Source organism: Lissotriton helveticus, chromosome 9 (genome assembly GCF_964261635.1).
Source record: "Lissotriton helveticus chromosome 9, aLisHel1.1, whole genome shotgun sequence".
In the NCBI taxonomy this organism is placed as follows: Eukaryota; Metazoa; Chordata; class Amphibia; order Caudata; family Salamandridae; genus Lissotriton; species Lissotriton helveticus.
This window is the reverse complement of record NC_136070.1, coordinates 1,076,361,683-1,076,386,476: the sequence shown is the minus strand read 5'-3', so window position 1 is coordinate 1,076,386,476 and position 24,794 is coordinate 1,076,361,683. Positions and strand designations below refer to the sequence as shown.

Genomic DNA, 24,794 nt, shown 5'->3' with positions numbered 1-24,794 from the left:
ATCTTGGATGCCCGCGAAGCTCCTCCTCCATTCCTGGAATCTTGTCTGATTTATCCATAAACTGTGCAAACTAATTTTATCATTTTTGGTAGGATATCCTTCTTTACAGGCAGTGAATTATGATTTGAACTTCACCTGGTTAATTCCCACAGTCTTTCCTTTTCATCCTAGGGTGTAAGGATTTACAGGTCTTGTATATACAACTTACCATTCTTTCCTGGGTCTCCTCAGTTGTCTTTTAATACATGGATTCTCATTTCATGTTTTACTCCTTGCCATCCTACTCTCAGCCAGGGATGGCACTTAAGGCGAAATTGAAGCTACAAAAGCAACTTCCAGCTGCTTTGGAGAATGCAATAGAATCAATGTGCTACCTTGCCATCTAGCCACAAAACACGAGACTGCCACCTACTGGTTTTGGACCCTGTCGATTCCGCATAAACATGTTAGGATAGACGGGTAAAGATTATTATTTATGTTCATTTCCATTGTTCCTGGCCGATACAGTAAAAGCAGTTCTGTGTCAGCCTGGTCTACCACAATATTCATAGAGATTCTTGACCTCTGAGTGGACCTGAGTTACGATTATCCTCAAATGTCAAGGGAATGTCTTTAAAAAAAATGTATCATTGTGAGTTTGTTAGAATATGTCCAAATATACAGGAAAGATGCTTTGTGAGGCAGTAGCTGGGATAATATCAATCGGATTAGTGATGTGATCTTATCTTACAGACATGCCAATAACAGATTTAAACAGAGTTTTGGTGTCTATTTTTTGGTGTCTAATTATAGTATTTGGTACAGTTTTAAGGTCTCGTCCTACCGTACACTGCGCGCAGCCAGAGTCCTTTTCTCGAGGTTTTGAAAATGGACCTGGAAATTCCACGCAGCTTGTGTGTGTTATTTCCTAGGTCCATTTTCATTGGCCTTTTCGTGCATGTACTTTTAAAACAGAACACGCAATAGGCCATGGGCGGTCCAGTAGCTCCGCCCATGGCCTATTGGTGTCTGTTACGCGCACCAAAGGCCATATGTCTTCAATTATCATGGCCAGACACGGCCGCGATAATTGAAGACATATGCTCGCAGTGGCGCATTGCTAAGTAAATATAGTCTCATTGAGAAAGCCGTGGCGTACTCCTGGAGGTATCGCTGAAAGCAGAACGCTTTTTTGGAAGAGAAATGCAAGTACGCAGCGCCAAGACAACTTTACAGAAAAGGGGAAAAAAAGAAAAACTGAATAAACAGACAAAAAGACAACAGACCTCAGAGCCCCAGTAAAAGAATGACAGACTGCGTGCACCCAATGCCAGCCCTTGCTCCACCTGGAGGTAAGAAGGCGTTTAACCAGACCCACTTCCACCCAAAGCCAGTAAAATAAAATAAAAAACATAGCGGGTACACCAACTAAACCACTGCGCAAATTCGCAAGGCTACAGAAGGCATGCATGCAATGCCAAACACACCTCCCTCGAAATACAGGGAAATGCACACTGCTCCAAAAAGAAGACAAAAATAAAAGAAATCTGCAGTGAGAGTGTCGCCTATGCGTGCATCGATATAACAACACATGCTTTCAAATGCTATCCGCCCGCTGCAAGAAAGTATGTCTCCCATCAACCCCAGAAGAACAGACGCCTTCCCGCAGAAATGCACAAAATTAATAGCTCGACTTCACCCCATGCCAGTCCTTCCCATTAGCAGGAAATAATGATCTGTTTACCCATGGTCCCTGACAACCCTCAAAAATAAAATAAACAAGGATATTGCAGCAGGGAGATCCCATAGCCATGCAGAGGAGGAGGCGAGTGAATGAGTGTGTGTGGCAAGCAGAAAAGAGACGCGGCGCTAGCAGCCTGCGCTGTCATTTCTTCCTGCAAGGCATGTGGCCCTGTTTATTTATCAACGGCAACCCCAGTTGTATTTCAAGATGCCATGTCTTAATGCTTCAAAGACAGCCATGCAAGCCTCGCCACACAGCAAAACACCCCTGCAAGCAGAACAAAGTCATCAAATGCACCTCAGCCAGCTATCTGCACACACTCACACTTCCAGGTGGCCAGGGATTTGTTTTCAGTAAAAAAAAAAAATAGAAAATAAAAATAAAAATTGCATCTAAAAATATATTTATATATATGGACTTACTGTAAGCAAACATTAGTACAAATGGCAGGAGCAGGACAATAAATGTATCTGTCAGGCCGAGCAACTGCAGAGCTCTGGTAACAGTTTTGCTCTGTGCACGCACTGGGCTGCAACTGCAAATTCGCTGGATTCATTAACCCAGCTCGATGCAAAACGTAAGCAGCTCCGACTTCCAAAAGCTGACCAAAGTTTTTTTTTACGTGCCTGTGTGTGTGAAAGAGAGAGTGCTTGCGGTGCGTGGTTTACTTCGACAGTGCCAGCATTTCAACTGGTCTGTGAGGCGAGGTGGCGGTAAGAGCATGGAGCGTCAGGCGAAATATCACAATTTACTTTAAACAAATTGCGTTTTGTCTGCCATATTCTCACCGTCGGGCCAAATTTGGGATCTGTTTCTCTAGTGGTAAATGTGAGGTAATGCCTCTTTCTCGTTTGTGGAGCTCTGAGGGGACTGCTTGCTCCAAATTAGCCCACTAACGTTTTATTGTAAACACGATGCAAACCTATAGGAAGGCCTAGCACACGAGGACATTTATGCTATTGGAAGCCACATGTTAAGCTCAGTTAAACACTCCTACACGTCCCTGCGCTATTCAGTGGCTCGGGCTTGTTGGACACAATTAAGGCGCTATTTTTATTCTGCCCATGGCACAGTTGTACATTTTACATTTCTTCCAGCACTGTGGCGTTGTAGGCAGTTAAGCTAAACTGCAACTGTAAAAACACACAGCCCTTGTTTAGAAGCACATGCCTGGCTAGAGTAACGGAGTCTCTTTTCAACAATTCAGTATTTTGGGTCAGGGAATTCCCATCAGCAGCACGAGTTTTGGTCGGTATTTTTCATAAATTGTGGGTTTCACGCCCTGGTTGTCTGCGCTGAGAGATAACGAGAGGGGTGTGTAATCAAATGAGTTCTTTTTTACAGGGACGCGTGTTGTGTTTCATGTGGTTTTGTGGGAGAGTAGGAGCGAGGGCGCCCTAATTCTGCCTGAGAGAAAGGAGCGCTTCCTGGCACAGCCCCGCGCTGCGAGCAGGGAGCGGAGGGAGACCGACCCGGCTCAGACCTAGGGGAGAGCCGTCTCTGGGACCGAGCAGCGCCACTGCCTCCGGAATACGGCGCCGGCCCTGGCGCTAGGGTTATAGTGCAAGCACACTGCCTGGCTTTCAAAACCGGCAAGTGCACCCTTTTCTAGAAAAATCTGCGTTCACAGCAGTTGTTGCTAATGTATAGCAGCTCTAGCCGGAAACCTCTCGGCCTTGCCCAGGCTTCGACTCGGGAGGAGCTCGCAGGCTGTTATGAATAATAGTCATATCGTGAAATGGCAGCCTCGACCCGGGGTGCATGGCCAAATGTCTATATGCAAGATGTATATATGGAATATGCGCACACTCACAGGCAGGCAAACCACACACATAGGAAAACCACCCACAAACACACTGACACATGTATACAGAGAGGACCGAGACAGAAATACACGCGCGAACACCAGCATGGGCACCCGAACACCAAGATATGCACCAGTCTTCACAGGCAATCACAGACACACATTCACACAAAGAGGAACACAGAAAAAGAGAGACGCACGCGAACACCAGCATGTGCACTAGTCCACAGAGATACAGACATACAGCCACACTCAGAGTAACACACAACACAAAAATGCACAGGTGAACAACAGCATATGCACCAGGCAACCACAGACACACAAAACACAGAAATACACACACTTGAACACCAGCATATGCACCAGACAACCACAGACACACAGTCACACAAAGAGAAACACAGAAATAAACACGAGAACACCAATATAGGCATCAGTCCACGCAGGCAACCACACACACACAGTCACACAAAGAGGAACATAAAACACAGAAATACACGCGAACGCCAGCATGCGCACCAGTCCACACAGGCACTCACAGACAAATATACACAAAGAGACTCAACACACATAGAAATACACATGTGAACACCAACAAATGCAGCGGTCTACACAGGCACCCACAGACAAACAGTAATAGAGAGAGGAACGCAAAACACAGACATACACACGCGAACACCAACATATGCACCAATGCACACAGGCACCCACAGATGTACAGTCACACACATACAAAGAGAAACACAAAACACAGACATAGAAGCGTAAACACCAACATATGCACCAGTCCACACAGGTAGACGCACATACAACAAGCATTAATAAAACTCCACCACATACCATTCCACACCAACACAAAATACCATTCCACATAATTACACTCAATAACACACAATCCCACTCCACACAATTCCAGTAAACTCAATAGCCAGTAACTGACGGTAGTATGCTGTCACTGATGGGAGTATGCTGGGAGTGTAAATTCCCAGCCCTCTGAGTCTGAACGTGGTGTGGGGAAAGTAGCTAGGATAAGCAGAAGGATCACTGGACTGCAGGGAATAAGAGAGCCCCCCAATGTCCTCATGGCTGTGTGATACTCACATGGCTCAGGGGCTCAAGAAAAGTGGTGACCCGCTTACTCCAGGTAGGGGAGTGAGTACCTCATTTATTTTCCATTAAGGTGTATGGGATTAGTGGCAGGTCTGGTCGCCAGTGAGCAGGGGTGGACAGTGAACTCCGCTCCTGTAGATGCTGTGCGCATGTGTGAGACTATATAAAACACTCCTCCCTGCAGCAGAAGGGAGCTTTATAAGCAAGCACTGAAGTAATTATTTGGTAGCATTCAGTATAAATACTTGACCCACAGGTGACTTACTTGGCCGATCATGTTGCAGGCTGATGTTCCAGTCAAGTTAGAGTTCTGTGTTTAAGGTGTTTATGTAAATTACATGCTGGAAGCAGTGTTTTCAGTTCTCTATTGCAATTAATTGCAAAGAATGCCCCCAGCTCATTGCATTTACAGTGTGGAGGCCTCCGTGCAGCCTGGAGGAGAGTCATTTAACAACTGAGCGTTTAAGTTCCGACACTGGTCCAAGTGATGCTATAGATGTAGACTGCGAATAACAGTAAAGCAAGGCTTCAGTTCACAAACAAGAAAACCTGTCACGGGTCAATTGCCTTAACTGAGCATTATTTAAAGTGGGAATAAAAACTAAACATGCTTGCAAAGACAGGTCTACATGGGCTAAAATTTAAACAGGACATGCATTGGGGGAATACATTAATTGTGCCTAAGTGGCAGAAAGAGAAGGAAAAAGGACATTATGGAAATACAAGCATGAATTATGGCAATTACACAGATTTAAAAACTGAGATGCATGTCTGAATATTTACAAAGTATGAAAATGGTCATCAGATGTACTCACACACTCCTGAAAGGCAGACTCGAGAGCCCCGATCACTACATGCTCCTGACAAATCCCTTTTTCTTTCACAAACTGAGGGTCTGACTTATAAAGGCGTCGGGCAGTTAGGTGCATTGGAGGTTGTGGTCCATCAATCCCTTCCATGATCTCCTCCAGTTTCTCCTTTATGCAAAAGTGCAGATACTGTGCTGCCAATGTAGCTGCCACTGGTCCACCATGGCCATCAAACAGAGCCCAGTAACAGGAGGTCACACACTGTGGGGAGATGGTCAAATATTAGACTGACAAAAACATAACACCACCTCTGGGTTGGACTTCTGAGTAAAATATCCTTGTTGCCAAGATACACAATTCGTAATAAGTTAGCTGCAACTACAAAATAAACTCGGTATATCTAATGGACAATTGCTTTCGAACTTTTTTCCAATCAAAAGCGGACGGTTCAAGGAGAAACATGCTTATTTCTGATAGCCATATCAATGCCAGAAGGTCAAGGACTGTGCCAGTAATTCTGTCATTATTGGGGAGACCATCTAAAAAATACTTAAGAGAAATGTTTTGATTCTGAAGCATCTGTGGTGACCATTTGGTCTATTTAATTACAGCTTCCATGTTAACCATTAACTCTGCTCCTGCCTAGTGGTGTGAGGATTCTATTGGTTATGTTGAAACCAAGAATATTTTGCAAAACTGCACTATTTGTCCAAGCCCAGGTTAGGTCTTCATATGTTCACCGCCAGGCCCAGACATTACAATGAGAATGGCTGCAATTGTTACGAACATGAACTGCAACATATCATTAGCTATTTAATCCCAAAAAGTGAAAAGTCCTGTTTTACTTCTTTGCCATGGTTATCCTTTAGCCTAACTATGTTAGCAAGTAAAGATATGTGTAAGTAAAGTGAATGAGTGTCACTAAATCTATTTGTTGTAATATTGCTTTATTTATTTTATTTGAACATTTGAATCTCTATATGCAGGATACACCTGCAGACCATGTAGTACCACTCCGACCACCATTCTTTTTTTAAAAACATATTGTATTGCCATTTGAATCGAACGGTACAAACATACATAAAGATTCAGTACAAGATATACATATTGGAGCATATCGGATTACATTTTTAACGCCTCTTCAAACCTGCTGACAGCATAGAACGGATAGGGACATAGGATAGTTTTGAAGTAATCAAAGATCATTTCATGGTAATGATAGGTTCATACATTTAATCAGGTCTCAGTGAACCTCATATTGTGTATGTTACTAAACCTTATTGTAGTCAAATAACGTTAATGGCGAATCTGTGGATTGTAACTCCTTAGTGCTCTATGCAATATTGACAATTGGGAGTTGTAAATGTAGTCTTAGCAATGCCTGAAATAATAAACACAATTAAAGAAAAAACATATGTAAAGGAAAAAGAAAACAATAACAAGGTTGTTGTGAGGGTCTGAGTACTAATGAAGCGCAGAAGAACCTGCTTTAGATAGAGTAAGGGTCCCAATAACATTCACTGCATTACGCTGGAGGCAGGGGAGGAAAGGGAAGGCACCACAGCAACAGGTCCCCCCAGTCAAACAGTTTCCGGTAAGGGAGCTAGACCACATCAAGGGGATTATGCGTACCCTCACCTTGTAGAGTGTCATCCTCCAAGTCTCCCACATTACCATCATTCTTATTATCCCAGGCTTCAAGTGCCTCCACTCAAAGGCCCGCCAGTGGGCGACACCTTGTCCCATGTGCATCTTCCCTAATCAGTGCTTTCTCTTCTGCTCTGCCCCATTTGTTATCGTCCCTTCCTCTTGTCACCAATGTAGGGCCCGCCCCAGCCTTCCATCTCATTTCTATATGTCTTTTTGCCAAGATCAAAGCCAGATCCACCAACCTAGTGCCAATCTTGTGCGCCTTGGGTCTAGGGAACAATCCTAGAAAGCAAACCTTTGCTGAAATAAATTCAGAATTCCTAGAAATACGCTTAGAGCGCCCAACAATCATACCCATTCTGTGTCTGCCAGGTCTCTACCTAGTAATGTTTCTCAACTCTCCCGAATCTTTACCAATGGTTTTGTGATCATCTCGAGTTGCGCTTTATAAAGCCACTTCATGAGGTGACGTGCAGAGCTGCTCAAAGTCACGAATGTCTAAAAGACAATGTGGGTTTCCTGCTCTCGTCGACTTTCGGGCCACAAATCCCTAAAAGTCCTCACCAGAGCGTGATAATTCAATAACTGGCCTGGGGGGCACATCATATTATGATAACAAATCATCCAGTGGGATAAGCTCACCCAATTGGAAACAGTCTCGCCAGCAGAAGCCCTGATTATCAACCAGGCCAATGGAACAAAGACTTTCAGGAACCTTACCATCCAACCACTGGGACAACCACTGAAGTTGGACAGCCAAATTGTATATTTCAAAATCACCTAAGCCACCAACTCCCGGGGCTCCCCGGAGTACTGCCAGAGAGACTCTGTTGCACCCCCTCATCCCATATCAGTTCTCTGAGTAGGGACTCCAAGTGGGTAAACCAAGAGTGTGCTATTGTGACAGAGAGATTTACAAAAAAGATAAGTCTGGGAAGCATGATTATCTTAGAAAAGGAAATGGGAGGTTATTTTAAGGATTGCCAGAATTTTACACAGGCCTTAAGTTAGCATATCGTTCCAAATTGCCTTCATTAATGTCATCCAAAGTATGAAACACCTGGAAGCCCAAAAACTGAAAGAACCAAGGTGACCCCCAATGGCATACCAGGTTGCTGTGCCACCCCCAATATCAAGGGGAAAAGGTGAGTTTTTGAATAGTTAACCCGGTGGAATGCAAGTACTGAAAACTCATTTAACAACATCAAGGCATTGGCAACTCCAGTTGATTATCTGCTAGGTAGAGTAATAAGTCATTAGCATCTTAAGATATAATATGGTCTTTGCGCTCCAGAAACACCCAATGACCTGCACCCTTTTGTCAAAACAGCTCTGCCAAGGGCTCAATTGCCAGAGCAAACAAAAGGGGAGACAATGGGCACCCCTGTCTGGTGCCCCAGTGTACACCATATGAAGCCGAGATGACACCACCTGTCCTAACCCTCGCTGCAGGATTGGTGTATAATAGGCTCACCCATCGCATCCAGCTATCTCCTTGCCCCAGCCGCCTCATAATTGCATGAACAAAATCAAATTCAAGGCCTTATCTAGGTCTACTGACATAACCAAAGCATCTGGGCAGAAGCCAATATCCTGGTGATAGAGGATATGGTATAACCAGCAGAGGTTCTCAGAGGTGGACCTGAATGGAATGAATCCATTCTGGTCGTCATGGATGAGACCTGGCATGAGGGGAAGCAACTGCATTGCTAGTATTTAACTGAGAATCTTAAAATCTGCATTTAGCATAGAGAAAGGGCAAAATTCGGACGGACGCAAGGCTGATGACTTCGTTTTGGGAAGGGGGACCACCAGTTCATCTTCTGTTGGATCTGGCAGGGAGCCCAAGTGCAATGATTTGGCATATAGTGTCTATAATCTAGGGGCCAGGGCAGGAGCAAATGGTAGAATAACAATCTGCCAGCAATCCATCTGGGCCAGGGGATTTTTCAGCAGCCATGTCTTTGATGGTCAAGCGGACCTCCTGCACCATCACCAGTCTCCCAGGTCCTCCCGTAGAGCCAGATTGAGCATATGCAATGGCAGTGGCAGCAGAAAATCTGCTATGTCCTATGGCAAAATCACTTCAGGATGTTCTAGAGGGTTTCATAGTAGTAGCAAAAGGTTGCATTAATAGCCCCGAGCAAGTAACGCAATATACCTTCATCAGATAAAATCTGGGTTATGGGTGCTTCTTGGGACTCCGGGCACATCAACCACGCCATAAGCCTGCCCAATCGCCCCCCCCCCCACCCCACCCCACCCCTGCTCATGTACTCTAGCAAGGTAATGTCGTAAGTCAAGGCATGGGAGACGGTTTAGTGCAACATTATATTGACCTGTAACTTCTGTGAGTTGCCCTTGAGTAGCGTCCTACCCAGACTATTACCAAAGTAATGCAAACTGTGGTCTAGAGAAGAAAGCTCTTTATTTAGCTCTCTTTTAACCCCAAAAGTCTACCCATTCGACAAGGGGACCTGTAGCAGTACCCTGATTGAATCGAAAATACTCGGAGATGGTCGCTTGTAGGAGTCTCTAAAGCATGCATCTTCAAGGAAGGATGGGTTAAGGTGCAACGTGGCAATCATTGGGCTTTCGGCAAAGGGGCGAAATGTCAATAGCAACGGGCTGTGATCCGATAGTGTGCTCCCTAGATATTCAGTATGGGTCACACTTGGGCCAAGACAGGTCGAGCAAACAACATGTCCAATCGTATGTATAGTCTATAAAGATGCGAGTAATAAGAATAATCACGTTCCTGTCTGCGCTGCACTCTCCAGTATCTGTGAGGCCCCAATGTCCCACTCAATCACAGAAACCCATCCGAGTCTTACAAACCAGCACTCCAGGTAGAGGAGGTGTGGACCGAGCTAAATGAATATCATCCACACAGTGAAAATAGCCTCCTAGAATGGGATCACCCACTCCTAAGGAGGACAAAGGTATGAATAGCGCCTGAAGGAAAGGGTTCTGATCCAAGTTTGGGGCATATACACTACCCAGAGTAACTTCTCTACCAAGTAGCCTGCACTTAACCAGAACATAGCGGCCTTCTGGATCAATAATCGTGTGGGTAAGTTCAAAAGGGGGTCCTTCCGAAATCCAAAACAACGCCTCCCCGTGAATAAGCAGAATAGGATATTGCATAAAGTTGCCCACCCCACCTACATTGCAGGTGGATGGCTTCCTGTGTAGTAAGATGCGTCTCATGCAACATCACGGTTTAGGCTCCCTGGCGACACAAATATTGGTGAATATTATGTTGTTTGGAAGCAGAACCCATTTCTCTAACTTTCCATGACAATAATTTTATGTTATAACTAGCTTACCCGTGGCGCGTTGCTGCGATCTCTGAAGAAAGGAAATTCAAGGAAACTCGTTATGATAACATTCAATTTAGATTGTGTTATTTTTATTGAAACTTATTCATTTTAATATAGAAAACATTTCAAAGTGTCGTTTTAATTCTATTTATTTATTCGAGTGCTTGTGGATACACGATTCTTTGTTTTTCCGTCTGGTGCGTACATCAGTATTCGAAAGATTATGAGGGCCCTGTTGGGCCGATATTTAAAGACATTTATGCCAGAAACCTTCGCGGGAGTGTATTCAACAACTTCTTAAAGTTTCATGGCGATCGGATGAATGGTGTTTTAATTCTATTTATTTATTCGAGTGCTTGTGGATACACGATTTGTTGTTTTTTCGTCTGGTGCGTACATCAGTATTCGAAAGATTATGAGGGCCCTGGGAGGGCCGATATTTAAAAAAACGTTATGCCAGAAATCCTCGCGGGAGTGTACTCAACAACTTCCCAAAGTTTCATGGCGATCGGATGAATGGTGTAGTAATGCATAAAGGACAAACAGACAGACAGACAGACATACTTTCGTTGTTATATATATAGATGAAGGTCTCTCAAGGATGGCACCAATATAGAACTCTTGTCCCGCAGCCACCCGACCCCCCGCACACAACCTAGCAATATCAAAGCTATCCATGACCCCCAGGACAAAATAACAACATCACAACCTCAAACTCCCACTCAAAAGGCAGTCCAGCAATGGCTGGCTGTCCAAACCTGTAAAAAAAAAACATTATTAAGGGAGAGCCACCTTCCGATTCCCAGCTGGGGCAAACTGGGTGGGGGCAGGAAAAAAAAGTGCAAAGAGCCCAGGTCCACGCCGGCCCATCACCTAGGGTAACAAAGAAGAGATGCCCACCAAAGGCAACTGTCTGCGAGCCAACACAAGGGCACCCCTGTTGCGCCCATCTCATACATAATCCCCAGCTCTGACCCAACCTAAGATGAACAAATCATGCAATTACTATATGCCCAGGTTTATTCCAGTAATCACAACCATGTATAAGGAGCAAGAAAATCAATTGGTAAAGGAATCAAATGATGTCATCTACCAACTGTAGAGTTATAACCGGGAGACCCTTTCCACCTAGGGCCTGGCTCCCTGAGTCAGAGGCCGCTGAGTGATAACCCCAAAAGGTGTGTAAGCCAGCATCAATCTTTTGTGACAATACTATTTCTGGTACGGCTAGCACTGCCGCTCGTATTCCTTATTGGGAAGTTTAAGCCGTCTCTTGGTTCTCTGTCTAGGGGTCCCAGACTTTCCCCAGGAGCCCAAGAGCAGCGGACCTGCCTTGTGTGACGCCAACCATGAGCACACCACATCCAAAGTTTCACAAAAGTATGTATTGCCATCTAGTACGATGCAGAGTTTGTCAGGGAACATCCATGAATCCTGTATACCTTCTTCGCGAAGAGCCCTCTTGGACTCCTCAAAGGATGCACGGTGGGACTGCACCGTGGCAGTAAAGTCCGGGAACACCAGCACCTTACTGTTTTCAATTACAAATGGACCATTGGTGTGAGCCCTCTATAAAAAATATTTTGGTCCCTATAGTAAAGTAATCTACCCACCACCAGCCTAGGGCCATCTCTCGGGTGCCAGAGGGCCGAGCCGGCACTCTGTGAGCCCTTTCCAGGGCAAAGAATTTCGTGAGGTGGCAAGGTGCAACTGTTGTGCTAAGCCAATTTTCTAGAAAAGACACCATGTCTGTTCCTTCCACCCCCTCAGGGAGTCCTATCACTCTAATGTTCCGGCCTTCTGCATCTTCAGCTCTACGTTCCAGAGGGAGCACTTTAGCAGTGAAATCCTCCACTTTGTGGTCTGTTGATTGTTGTTTGGGAAGAAGTTCCTCTATGAACTGTTCTACGGTTTTGACTCGATCCACTAGTTTATGATATTATGCCTGTAGTGGGCCGAACCCACTAAAACTGCATCAATGTCCTGCTGGAGCATTGTCTTAGTGTCTGCGATAGTGGTCAAGACCCTATCTGAGTGAGAGTGGACTGAAGCGTAATTTACCTCTCCATCTTCCTTTGACACCGATGGCGGGAGTGAGGAATTTCCTGTCTCCAGTTGGGTGGCTCTCGGTTTAGGTTTAGATTGGCCCATAGTTGCAATCAGCGTTACCCAGAACCCAAATGGAGACAGGATCCGACTGGTTCAGTAAATTTGGATGTGATTCTCTCCTAACTGGTCTGTGATCAGATGTAATTGGAATGTTTTTCCACACAATATTCTCTGTAGTGCTTTCTCCAGGCGTGATTCACCACTCCTCCTCAATGACTTCCCAGGAACCATGCAGCAACCTTCTCAGTCACTAGGCCAACTAGGCTCCAACTCAGACCCGGGTCACCCCCGCTGTCCACAGCTGCAGAGCTACAGTAATTAATGTAGGCGGTATCCACCTACAGTTCTAGGAGTACTCTGTAGCCGGAGGCAATATTGATGGAGCCAACATGTGCAACCCGCCCCTCTCACCAGTCCCACACAGCAGACACAGGCCCCAGGAATTTCTTCCAGGTCTCACAGCCGAGGTTGATCTACGCTACAGGTGGTACGTCGCAAATGTGACTAGTGGGCTCTGCATGCACTGATGGTGGTATGAGGGAGCACAGATCCCTCGTGGTAGTACGAGGGAGCACAGAGCTTCCACCTCACTTCAGGCTGCCAGGCCCAGCCATCTCATGCCAGGAACACCACCAGGCATGCAGGCACTGTACCTTCCCCCACGGGGTGGTGCCACATCCAGTAGTCACAAGCTGCTAACACCAGGGGAGTAGGCTCCAGGCCAGGCCCGAAGCGTCTCATCGTTCTGCAGTAGGCTCTCTTCCAGGGAAGGGGGAACCACAAGACACTCATCCACACCTCCGCCGACTACCAGGACCTAGTCCAGGTCGCGAGCACTATCATCTTTTGGCCAGTCGAAGACAGCCGGGCTCCTCAGTCGCGGCTCGATATGCATCAGGGGGCCCGGCGGCACGAGGCAACGACATCCTGGGGGAGGTGGGCTGTCTGTGCTGTGCATCCCCAGCATCTCCTCTGCTTCAATCTCGGGATTGGAGCCCCCAGCTAGGCTCCACCCGCATGCCCATTTAAAGGACCACTATCATACTCTTGATGTTAAAAACCATCTATGCTTGCCATCACAATAGTTCAAGTCAACCTTTTTCTTCATCTTCCAAAGAGTTTCAGGGGAGGGAAGAACAGCACAAACTGTGCTCAAGCAATGCACTTAATTTTCTTTTTTTCAATTTCATCTTCCTTCTCTTTCTGTATTTTGTAGCCATTCTCCAGAGAGCTTACTGCTCTCTTTAGTAGTACGTCTAAGGGATCTGATATATATTCCAGCTATATTAGAACTAATGCTTTCACAATTCAAAGGCATGCGATAATCTGAACTTCAAAAGCATATCATTTGCTCAGGACCCAATCTCGATACAAAAGGGGATGATGGACGGAGCGTTTGAGCAAATCAAACACTCACCCCCAGTCAACTGATCTGGGTTTAATCCATCACCATTCTTTAGCCCACTCAGCCACCCCATTTCAGACATGGCCATATGCAAATCAGTCTGACCCTGTGCCTCATGGGAACAGTCCAGCCCGAACTGCCAAACCATGTCTTCCATGGACCGGAAACAAGCATCCTGGGACCGGTTTCGGATTCATAATCCTCATCAGCCAGGCTATCTTGAATCCAGTGGCCAAGTGAGCAAGGGACTCACGTCTGAGCATAACCTGCCACACTTCGGGCGAACAAAGCGATACAAAAGGGGATGATGGACGGAGCGTTTGAGCAAATCAAACACTCACCCCCAGTCAACTGATCTGGGTTTAATCCATCACCATTCTTTAGCCCACTCAGCCACCCCATTTCAGACATGGGCATATGCAAATCAGTCTGACCCTGTGCCTCATGGGAACAGTCCAGCCCGAACTGCCAAGCCATGTCTTCCATGGACCGGAAACAAGCATCCTGGGACAGGTTTCGGATTCATAATCCTCATCAGCCAGGCTATCTTGAATCCAGTGGCCAAGTGAGCAAGGGACTCACGTCTGAGCATACCCTGCCACACTTAGGGCGAACAAAGCGATACAAAAGGGGATGATGGACGGAGCGTTTGAGCAAATCAAACACTCACCCCCAGTCAACTGATCTGGGTTTAATCCATCACCATTCTTTAGCCCACTCAGCCACCCCATTTCAGACATGGCCATATGCAAATCAGTCTGACCCTGTGCCTCATGGGTACAGTCCAGCCCGAACTGCCAAGCCATGTCTTCCATGGACCGGAAACAAGCATCCTGGGACGGGTTTCGGATTCATAATCCTCATCAGCCAGGCTATCTTGAATCCAGTGGCCAAGTGAGCAAGGGACTCACGTCTGAGCATACCCTGCCACACTTAGGGCGAACAAAGCGATACAAAAGGGGATGATGGACGGAGCGTTTGAGCAAATCAAACACTCACCCCCAGTCAACTGATCTAGGTTTAATCCATCACCATTCTTTAGCCCACTCAGCCACCCCATTTCAGACATGGCCATATGCAAATCAGTCTGACCCTGTGCCTCATGGGAACAGTCCAGCCCGAACTGCCAAGCCATGTCTTCCATGGACCGGAAACAAGCATCCTGGGACCGGTTTCGGATTCATAATCCTCATCAGCTAGGCTTTCTTGAATCCAGTGGCCAAGTGAGCAAGGGACTCACGTCTGAGCATACCCTGCCACACTTAGGGCGAACAAAGCGATACAAAAGGGGATGATGGAGGGAGCGTTTGAGCAAATCAAACACTCATCCCCAGTCAACTGATCTGGGTTTAATCCATCACCATTCTTTAGCCCACTCAGCCACCCCATTTCAGACATGGCCATATGCAAATCAGTCTGACCTTGTGCCTCATGGGAACAGTCCAGCCCGAACTGCCAAACCATGTCTTCCATGGACCGGAAACAAGCATCCTGGGACCGGTTTCGGATTCATAATCCTCATCAGCCAGGCTATCTTGAATCCAGTGGCCAAGTGAGCAAGGGACTCACGTCTGAGCATAACCTGCCACACTTCGGGCGAACAAAGCGATACAAAAGGGGATGATGGACGGAGCGTTTGAGCAAATCAAACACTCACCCCCAGTCAACTGATCTGGGTTTAATCCATCACCATTCTTTAGCCCACTCAGCCACCCCATTTCAGACATGGCCATATGCAAATCAGTCTGACCCTGTGCCTCATGGGAACAGTCCAGCCCGAACTGCCAAGCCATGTCTTCCATGGACTGGAAACAAGCATCCTGGGACAGGTTTCGGATTCATAATCCTCATCAGCCAGGCTATCTTGAATCCAGTGGCCAAGTGAGCAAGGGACTCACGTCTGAGCATACCCTGCCACACTTAGGGCGAACAAAGCGATACAAAAGGGGATGATGGACGGAGCGTTTGAGCAAATCAAACACTCACCCCCAGTCAACTGATCTGGGTTTAATCCATCACCATTCTTTAGCCCACTCAGCCACCCCATTTCAGACATGGTCATATGCAAATCAGTCTGACCCTGTGCCTCATGGGTACAGTCCAGCCCGAACTGCCAAGCCATGTCTTCCATGGACCGGAAACAAGCATCCTGGGACCGGTTTCGGATTCATAATCCTCATCAGCCAGGCTATCTTGAATCCAGTGGCCAAGTGAGCAAGGGACTCACGTCTGAGCATACCCTGCCACACTTAGGGCGAACAAAGCGATACAAAAGGGGATGATGGACGGAGCGTTTGAGCAAATCAAACACTCACCCCCAGTCAACTGATCTAGGTTTAATCCATCACCATTCTTTAGCCCACTCAGCCACCCCATTTCAGACATGGCCATATGCAAATCAGTCTGACCCTGTGCCTCATGGGAACAGTCCAGCCCGAACTGCCAAGCCATGTCTTCCATGGACCGGAAACAAGCATCCTGGGACCGGTTTCGGATTCATAATCCTCATCAGCCAGGCTATCTTGAATCCAGTGGTCAAGTGAGCAAGGGACTCACGTCTGAGCATACCCTGCCACACTTAGGGCGAACAAAGCGATACAAAAGGGGATGATGGAGGGAGCGTTTGAGCAAATCAAACACTCATCCCCAGTCAACTGATCTGGGTTTAATCCATCACCATTCTTTAGCCCACTCAGCCACCCCATTTCAGACATGGCCATATGCAAATCAGTCTGACCCTGTGCCTCATGGGAACAGTCCAGCCCGAACTGCCAAGCCATGTCTTCCATGGACCGGAAACAAGCATCCTGGTACCGGTTTCGGATTCATAATCCTCATCAGCCAGGCTATCTTGAATCCAGTGGCCAAGTGAGCAAGGGACTCACGTCTGAGCATACCCTGCCACACTTAGGGCGAACAAGGCGATACAAAAGGGGATGATGGACGGAGCGTTTGAGCAAATCAAACACTCACCCCCAGTCAACTGATCTGGTTTAATCCATCACCATTCTTTAGCCCACTCAGCCACCCCATTTCAGACATGGCCATATGCAAATCAGTCTGACCCTGTGCCTCATGGGAACAGTCCAGCCCGAACTGCCAAGCCATGTCTTCCATGGACCGGAAACAAGCATCCTGGGACCGGTTTCGGATTCATAATCCTCATCAGCCAGGCTATCTTGAATCCAGTGGCCAAGTGAGCAAGGGACTCACGTCTGAGCATACCCTGCCACACTTAGGGCGAACAAAGCGATACAAAAGGGGATGATGGACGGAGCGTTTGAGCAAATCAAACACTCACCCCCAGTGAACTGATCTGGGTTTAATCCATCACCATTCTTAAGCCCACTCAGCCACCCCATTTCAGACATGGCCATATGCAAATCAGTCTGACCCTGTGCCTCATGGGAACAGTCCAGCCCGAACTGCCAAGCCATGTCTTCCATGGACCGGAAACAAGCATCCTGGGACCGGTTTCGGATTCATAATCCTCATCAGCCAGGCTATCTTGAATCCAGTGGCCAAGTGAGCAAGGGACTCACGTCTGAGCATACCCTGCCACACTTAGGGCGAACAAAGCCATACAAAAGGGGATGATGGACGGAGCGTTTGAGCAAATCAAACACTCACTCCCAGTCAACTGATCTGGGTTTAATCCATCACCATTCTTAGGCCCACTCAGCCACCCCATTTCAGACATGGCCATATGCAAATCAGCCTGACCCTGTGCCTCATGGGAACAGTCCAGCCCGAACTGCTAAGCCATGTCTTCCATGGACCGGAAACAAGCATCCTGGGACCGGTTTCGGATTCATAATCCTCATCAGCCAGGCTATCTTGAATCCAGTGGCCAAGTGAGCAAGGGACTCACGTCTGAGCATACCCTGCCACACTTAAGGCGAACAAAGCGATACAAAAGGAGATGATGGACGGAGCGTTTGAGCAAATCAAACACTCACCCCCAGTCAACTGATCTGGGTTTAATCCATCACCATTCTTTAGCCCACTCAGCCACCCCATTTCAGACATGGCCATATGCAAATCAGTCTGACCCTGTGCCTCATGGGAACAGTCCAGCCCGAACTGCCAAGCCATGTCTTCCATGGACCGGAAACAAGCATCCTGGGACCGGTTTCGGATTCATAATCCTCATCAGCCAGGCTATCTTGAATCCAGTGGCCAAGTGAGCAAGGGACTCACGTCTGAGCATACCCTGCCACACTTAGGGCGAACAAAGCGATACAAAAGGGGATGATGGACGGAGCGTTTGAGCAAATCTGCACGACTGAGTCGGGTATACTTTTAGGACATCTTTAATATCTTGTGTAGAGTCATTTTGTGAGGCCATATTTGCTAAGTAAACTTCAACAATAGAGGCCACTCAGTACACTCTCATTAAGTAAACCAAGGAGATAAGAAGGGAAAAGGGATTTGGAATCCTTCTCTCTCTATACGTTTGTTAAATCAAGCCATGCACGAAAGGCTTTCAGTTAAACTAACTACACAGCAAATATCAAAATATTTCTGAAGTCTAGAATAATTTCAAATTAAATTAAAAGCGGATGGACCAGTATTTTACCACAGTTTTTTAGGGTTTAAAAACTTTCAGTTTTCCAAAAGACATTCCACTCTCAACCGGCATCATCTATGGCACTTTCTCTTAGTCACAAAGGTTTTTTTCATGCTAAGAAGCTTGCCCAACCCCGCTGAGAGAGATTATTTCTCTCTCAGGATATTAGAATAGGATTTCGTTCTTCAAGAAACCTACATCATTATATACTGTTGTGCTCAGGGGGGTTAGTATTTGCAAGTGGTACAGCCACAACAATGAGTAAAAGCTGTGTCCACCCACCTCACCTCACCCCACTCCTACTTCTTTTGAACTTGGACTTTATTGATAGTATAGCTACCAGTTGTGGTTTACCAGTCGGCAAACCCTTCCTCCAGAGTATTCTTCAGTGGAGAAACCTGGAAAACCGGCTCTTATAGGAAGAACATTCTGTCTGTGTATGGCCCTATTCAGGCAGCATTGTAGAAGTAATGCCACACCTGTGCTAGAGACTGATTGGCTACTACAGTATTCGCACCATCTAAAGAATGCTAAGACTGTCCTAAGAACTAAACCTAAGGGTATTAACTGCTGCTGGTTGCCTGCCTTGTCCGTTGAATGAAAGTGTGAAACATGGACCAAATGTTAAAGAAAGAAAAGAATCAATAATGCCATCCTCATCATTTGGTCCACAATAACTCTTAAACTACTAGAGAACTTTAAAACCTGGGAGAGTAAATTAAATCCTTATCTTAATTTTACCTCACCATCTAGCAAACATGATGAGAATACTTTTTTGAACTGTTTCATGTTTTAAGGCAGATCCCTATAAACTAAGATATAAACAAAGAGATTAGAAAAGAAAAGCTTTGCTACAACTTAAAAGGGTCTTCAGACACAATGGAGACGTTTAAACCACACAGTGTTACTCTAGCAATGTAGGATGCATGCTTTATGTCAATGTGAAAAACATTATGTTGGTAAGACTGCAAAAATGTATTTTTATTATAAATTTAGTAATTTAGACTTTTGCACACAATATGTTAAAATCACTTTTTAAATTACGATCAGTGAAAGTAAACAAAAAAGGTTTAGTTTACTGCCAGCTATGTGCCCGGAAATATAAGATAAAGGGGTGTGAAAGTAGAAATATACAATTCAGAGAATATGTGGCTTTAAAACCTAAACTTGAGAAATTAGTTAATTCATATCTTTTTTTATTTAAGTGTCCATTTTTCCAGCATGTGTCTGGTCTTTTCTTCACTGATCATTTCCTTTGTCATTGCATACTATTGCATGGTTAAGAGGAAACACCCAATACACAGAAGAAGACAGGAAGCAGTATTAGGACATAATTGATGGGGGTTGAGGGTGGAGAAAGGAGTTACCACACACTCAATTTTGTGACAGCACTTTTTCCTTTTTAGGTCGAGCTGGAGAAAGCAATGCGAAGCATTGCATCCAGCTCGACAACTAATGTTTCCCGTCTCCTGGGAATCTGAGACGGGGGATTTCACTTCGTGGGCGCGCACGCCCAGCCCGGCGCCGTGCACATCTCCTGTGTCAGATTCACAGCCTGCCTGCCTCTCGCCGCTCTCACTCGCGCGCACACATAGCCACACTCACGCATGCGCACACACACACATACACCCACGCAGGCACAATGCATCAGGGCGCACGCACACAGACCCACATATACACACGCACAGTTAACAGACACACAGTCACACATATACATACACACGCACAGCTACACACGCGCACACACACAGCTACACCCCCTCCCTCTCCCCCCTCTTACCTCACAGGGCTTCCCGATGTTCTTCACCCGGGCTCCCTCCTGGGACCCGGGACTTCAGCTGTCGGACCTGGGAGGGCGGGATTTGTAACTGGGGCTCTTCAGAACAAAAGTTAGAAATGCCGCACCTGCGCGGGCAGCCCCCGCCCTCCCATTCTTCAGACTCCTCCTGAGACACCGGTTTGCACCAGACACGAATGTGGAGCCCGGCGCTGATGCTAGTTCTTTTAAGGTAACGTACCTGTGCCAGGCCGGCAGTGCCTCCTCTGGGTGGCACCGGGGGACCAGGACCTAAAATGAGCCCTTATTTTGGTCGCTCCCGCGGCAGCCGCGTCTTTCATCGTCTGCCAAGGCGAAGTCTGGCCCGCGGCGCAGGCCTGTCATTTCCTCCCTGTCTGTGCGAGACTTCCGGGGGGGTTTCCCAGCAGTGCGGCCCTGCCCTGCGGCCACCCGGCCATGGTGACGGGATAATGGGCATCTGCGCCACCTCATCACGGGGCGGGGAGCGTGATCAAAAGAATCCCTGCAGCATGGCGCCCCCTGCTGGCAGCATGACCCTATGCGGACACCGCAGTGTGCCCATCCGAAGCTAGGCACCTTGGCTGCGAGCTGGTTCACCCATCCCAAGGGCTGGCACTGCCTGCCGGGCATGGAAGCTAACAGGACGTATGGGGAACGCATGGATTCCTCTTTGACCTCATGCGGACACCGCAGTGTGCCCATCCGAAGCTTGGCACCTTGGCTGTGAGCTGGTTCACCTATGCCAAAGGCTGGCAAGGCCTGCCGGGCATGGAAGCTGACAGGACGTATGGGGAACGCATGCATTCCTCTTTGACCTCATGCGGACACCGCAGTGTGCCCATCCGAAGCTTGGCACCTTGGCTGTGAGCTGGTTCACCCATGCCAAAGGCTGGCACTGCCTGCCGGGCATGGAAGCTGACAGAACGTATGGGGAACGCATGCATTCCTCTTTGACCTCATGCGGACACCGCAGTGTGCCCATCCGAAGCTTGGCACCTTGGCTGTGAGCTGGTTCACCCATGCCAAAGGCTGGCAATGCCTGCTGAACATGGAAGCTGACAGGACGTATGGTGAACGCATGCATTCCGCTTTGACCTCATGCGGACACCGCAGTGTGCCCATCCGAAGCTTGGCACCTTGGCTGTGAGCTGGTTCACTCATGCCAAAGGCTGGCAAGGACTGCCGGGCATGGAAGCTGACAGGACGTCTGGGGAACGCATGCATTCCTCTTTGACCTCATGCGGACACCACAGTGTGCCCATCCGAAGCTTGGCACCTTGGCTGTGAGCTGATTCACCCATGCCAAAGGCTGGCACTGCCTGTCGGGCATGGAAGCTGACAGGACGTATGGGGAACGCATGCATTCCTCTTTGACCTCATGCGGACACCGCAGTGTGCCCATCGAAGCTTGGCACCCTGGCTGTGAGCTGCTTCACCCATCCCAAAGGTTGGCAAGGCCTGCCGGGCATGGAAGCTGACAGGACGTATGGGGAACGCATGCATTCCTCTTTGATCTCATGCGGACACCGCAGTGTGCCCATCCGAAGCTTGGCACCTTGGCTGTCAGCTGGTTCACCCATGCCAAAGGCTGGCAATGCCTGCTGAACATGGAAGCTGACAGGACGTATGGTGAACGCATGCATTCCGCTTTGACCTCATGCGGACACCGCAGTGTGCCCATCCGAAGCTTGGCACCTTGGCTGTGAGCTGGTTCACTCATGCCAAAGGCTGGCAAGGCCTGCCGGGCATGGAAGCTGACAGGACGTCTGGGGAATGCATGCATTCCTCTTTGACCTCATGCGGACACCACAGTGTGCCCATCCGAAGCTTGGCACCTTGGCTGTGAGCTGATTCACCCATGCCAAAGGCTGGCACTGCCTGTCGGGCATGGAAGCTGACAGGACGTATGGGGAACGCATGCATTCCTCTTTGACCTCATGCGGACACCGCAGTGTGCCCATCGAAGCTTGGCACCCTGGCTGTGAGCTGCTTCACCCATCCCAAAGGTTGGCAAGGCCTGCCGGCATGGAAGCTGACAGGACGTATGGGGAAAGCATGCATTCCTCTTTGACCTCATGCGGACACGGCAGTGTGCCCATCTGAAGCTTGGCACCTTGGCTGTGAGCTGGTTCACCCATGCCAAAGGTTGGTAAGGCCTGCCGGGCATGGAAGCTAACAGGACGTATGGTGAACGCATGCATTCCTCTTTGATCTCATGCGGACACCGCAGTGTGCCCCTCCGAAGCTTGTCACCTTGGCTGTGAGCTGGTTCACCCATCCCAAAGGCTGGCAATGCCTGCTGGACATGGAAGCTGACAGGACGTGTGGTGAACGCATGCATTCCTCTTTGATCTCATGCGGACACCGCAGTGTGCCCCTCCGAAGCTTGGCACCTTGGCTGTGAGCTGGTTCACCCATCCCAAAGGCTGGCAATGCCTGCTGGACATGGAAGCTGACAGGACGTATGGTGAGCGCATGCATTCCTCTACGACCGTTCCCTGCCCTACCTTTAGGCAAAGGAGTGTAAGGTGGGCTAGCCCCCGCCCTGACACTGCGTCACCCACCAGATGCTTAGGAATGCGGAATCAATGGTCTAGTTAAAGTGAACATGTGACCAGCCCAACCACATCCCGGAAGCAGCTGGCTGCCTTTCATCTTTACTCGTGCACATTTCCAGGGCGGTGCCAGGTTTTTACCAAACTTTGCGAAGTATATGGAAACGTTGCAACTTCTTCTCGAGGTCTCATTTTTTCCACTTTTATACTTCCGCAACCAAATCTTGACTTTGGTACCACTTTAGGCACGCACGTCATAATTACAAATGTCACAAAAAGATGTTAATATTTCACTTCTGTTCTTGGATTTTCGTCACAATAAAATACACTGAACAAAATCTTCACAAAAGTTAACGCTATTGCCATTATAAATTACAATAACTTTTATTTAAGTATTAATTATTAAAAAAAATTAAAAGCCATTGTTATTTGTAATATCAATACATCTAAGTCGCGTAAATACAACACATATTGCATTACAAATGCTATAGGTGTAACATTTGCGAAAGTTATAACTATTGGCATTGTAAATGACAAAGCTATTAATTTCGCTATTTTCAAACCCAAAACATAAATAAAAAATGTGTCATTAACAATACCAATAGCTCAAACTTTCCTACTGCGAGACCTATTGCATTGCAAATGCTTGTTTGAGTTAGAAGTTAACTTCTTTCTGTAGGACTGCTTTTAAGAACCCCTGCCAAGACCACTAGAAAATAACCCCTGGCAACAAGTTGTGCGCTTCTTATTTTGTGCACTACCATGAAGAAAGCTTGGAGACCTGCAATTGGTGCTGATCGAGCAACTGTAGAAATATATCCATAGTTTTATCTTGGGGCTACCCGTCCTGATTTACTGTCCATAGCAGACCACACATCTACACCATATGTGATAATAAAGTCCATTTTTAGGTTTCGACCTGGCGATCTGCGCAAGCAGTTCGCGCAGGTGAAATCTTTTGTTTACCATATTGGCTATTGGAACGTCCCCCACCTCCCATTGGCTAGCTCCATAAATGGAGGCTAGCCATTGGGAGCCGGATCTGTCCGTCAAGGCCGGACCAGATTCGGGGGCGTTCCCGCGATTTTTTCCCTCTCCGCCTCTGCGATGTCGTCATCGCGGCGGTGGGCGGAGCTTCGTTTTTTTTCCTTCTGTGTTTGTTTTGGTCATTCCATGCGAGGAAGCCCAGGTGAGTGCTTGTTTTTTAGTGGTGGAGCACGTGAATTCAGTGTACGTTAGTTAAAAATACATGATGAAGACACAGGCCACGATCTGGCTGTTCATCAAGTGCATGGGCGCTAAAACTAATTTTTGCCCCTTTATTTGTAGTGAGGACTACGCAGTGGTTTGTCTGATGTGAAATTGCTCGGCTGATCCCCTTTGTTGCAGCATGCATAACTTTTCATTCTTTCAGTTCGACTTTACAGTCCGTTTTAATAATGTCCTTAAAACTGCGGGTGTTCAGTACCCAAACGGCCTAAATAGACTCGTATGGGCTAAGCATCTCGTGCCCCTCGTGAGACACTTGTAAAACTGCTCATAAGATTTGCAACAGGGAGTTTTTTCATGGTTTGGCATTTTTCGTAATGCATTACAGTTGAATTTATATAGCGCTTCATATCCTAACCGCACTGCAAAGCGCTGAAGAGCATCATAGAGAGTGCAGAGTGGAGAGTGCATAGGTAGTGCAGAGTGCATGGAGAGTGCAGAGTGCATGGAGAGTGCAGAGTGCATGGAGAGTGCATAGGGAGTGGAGAGTGCATAGGGAGTGGAGAGTGCATAGGGAGTGGAGAGTGCAGAGGGAGTGCAGAGTGCATAGAGAGTGCAGAGTGGAGAGTGCATAGGGAGTGCATAGGGAGTGGAGAGTGCATAGGGAGTGGAGAGTGCATAGGGAGTGGAGAGTGCATGGAGAGTGCATAGGGAGTGCAGAGTGGAGAG

General features: G+C 47.4%; 1 protein-coding gene across 4 annotated transcripts in view; it reads right to left on the bottom strand.

The window, feature by feature from the left end:
- Positions 1–24,794, bottom strand: part of PPM1M (protein phosphatase, Mg2+/Mn2+ dependent 1M) — a 242,076-nt gene that overhangs the window by 118,132 nt on the left and 99,150 nt on the right. For all 4 annotated transcript variants that reach the window (XM_078661457.1, XM_078661456.1, XM_078661458.1 and 1 more), the window contains exon 4: positions 5,453–5,707. In XM_078661457.1, the coding sequence (XP_078517583.1) occupies positions 5,453–5,707 (255 nt within the window). The remainder of the gene's footprint in view (positions 1–5,452; positions 5,708–24,794) is intronic.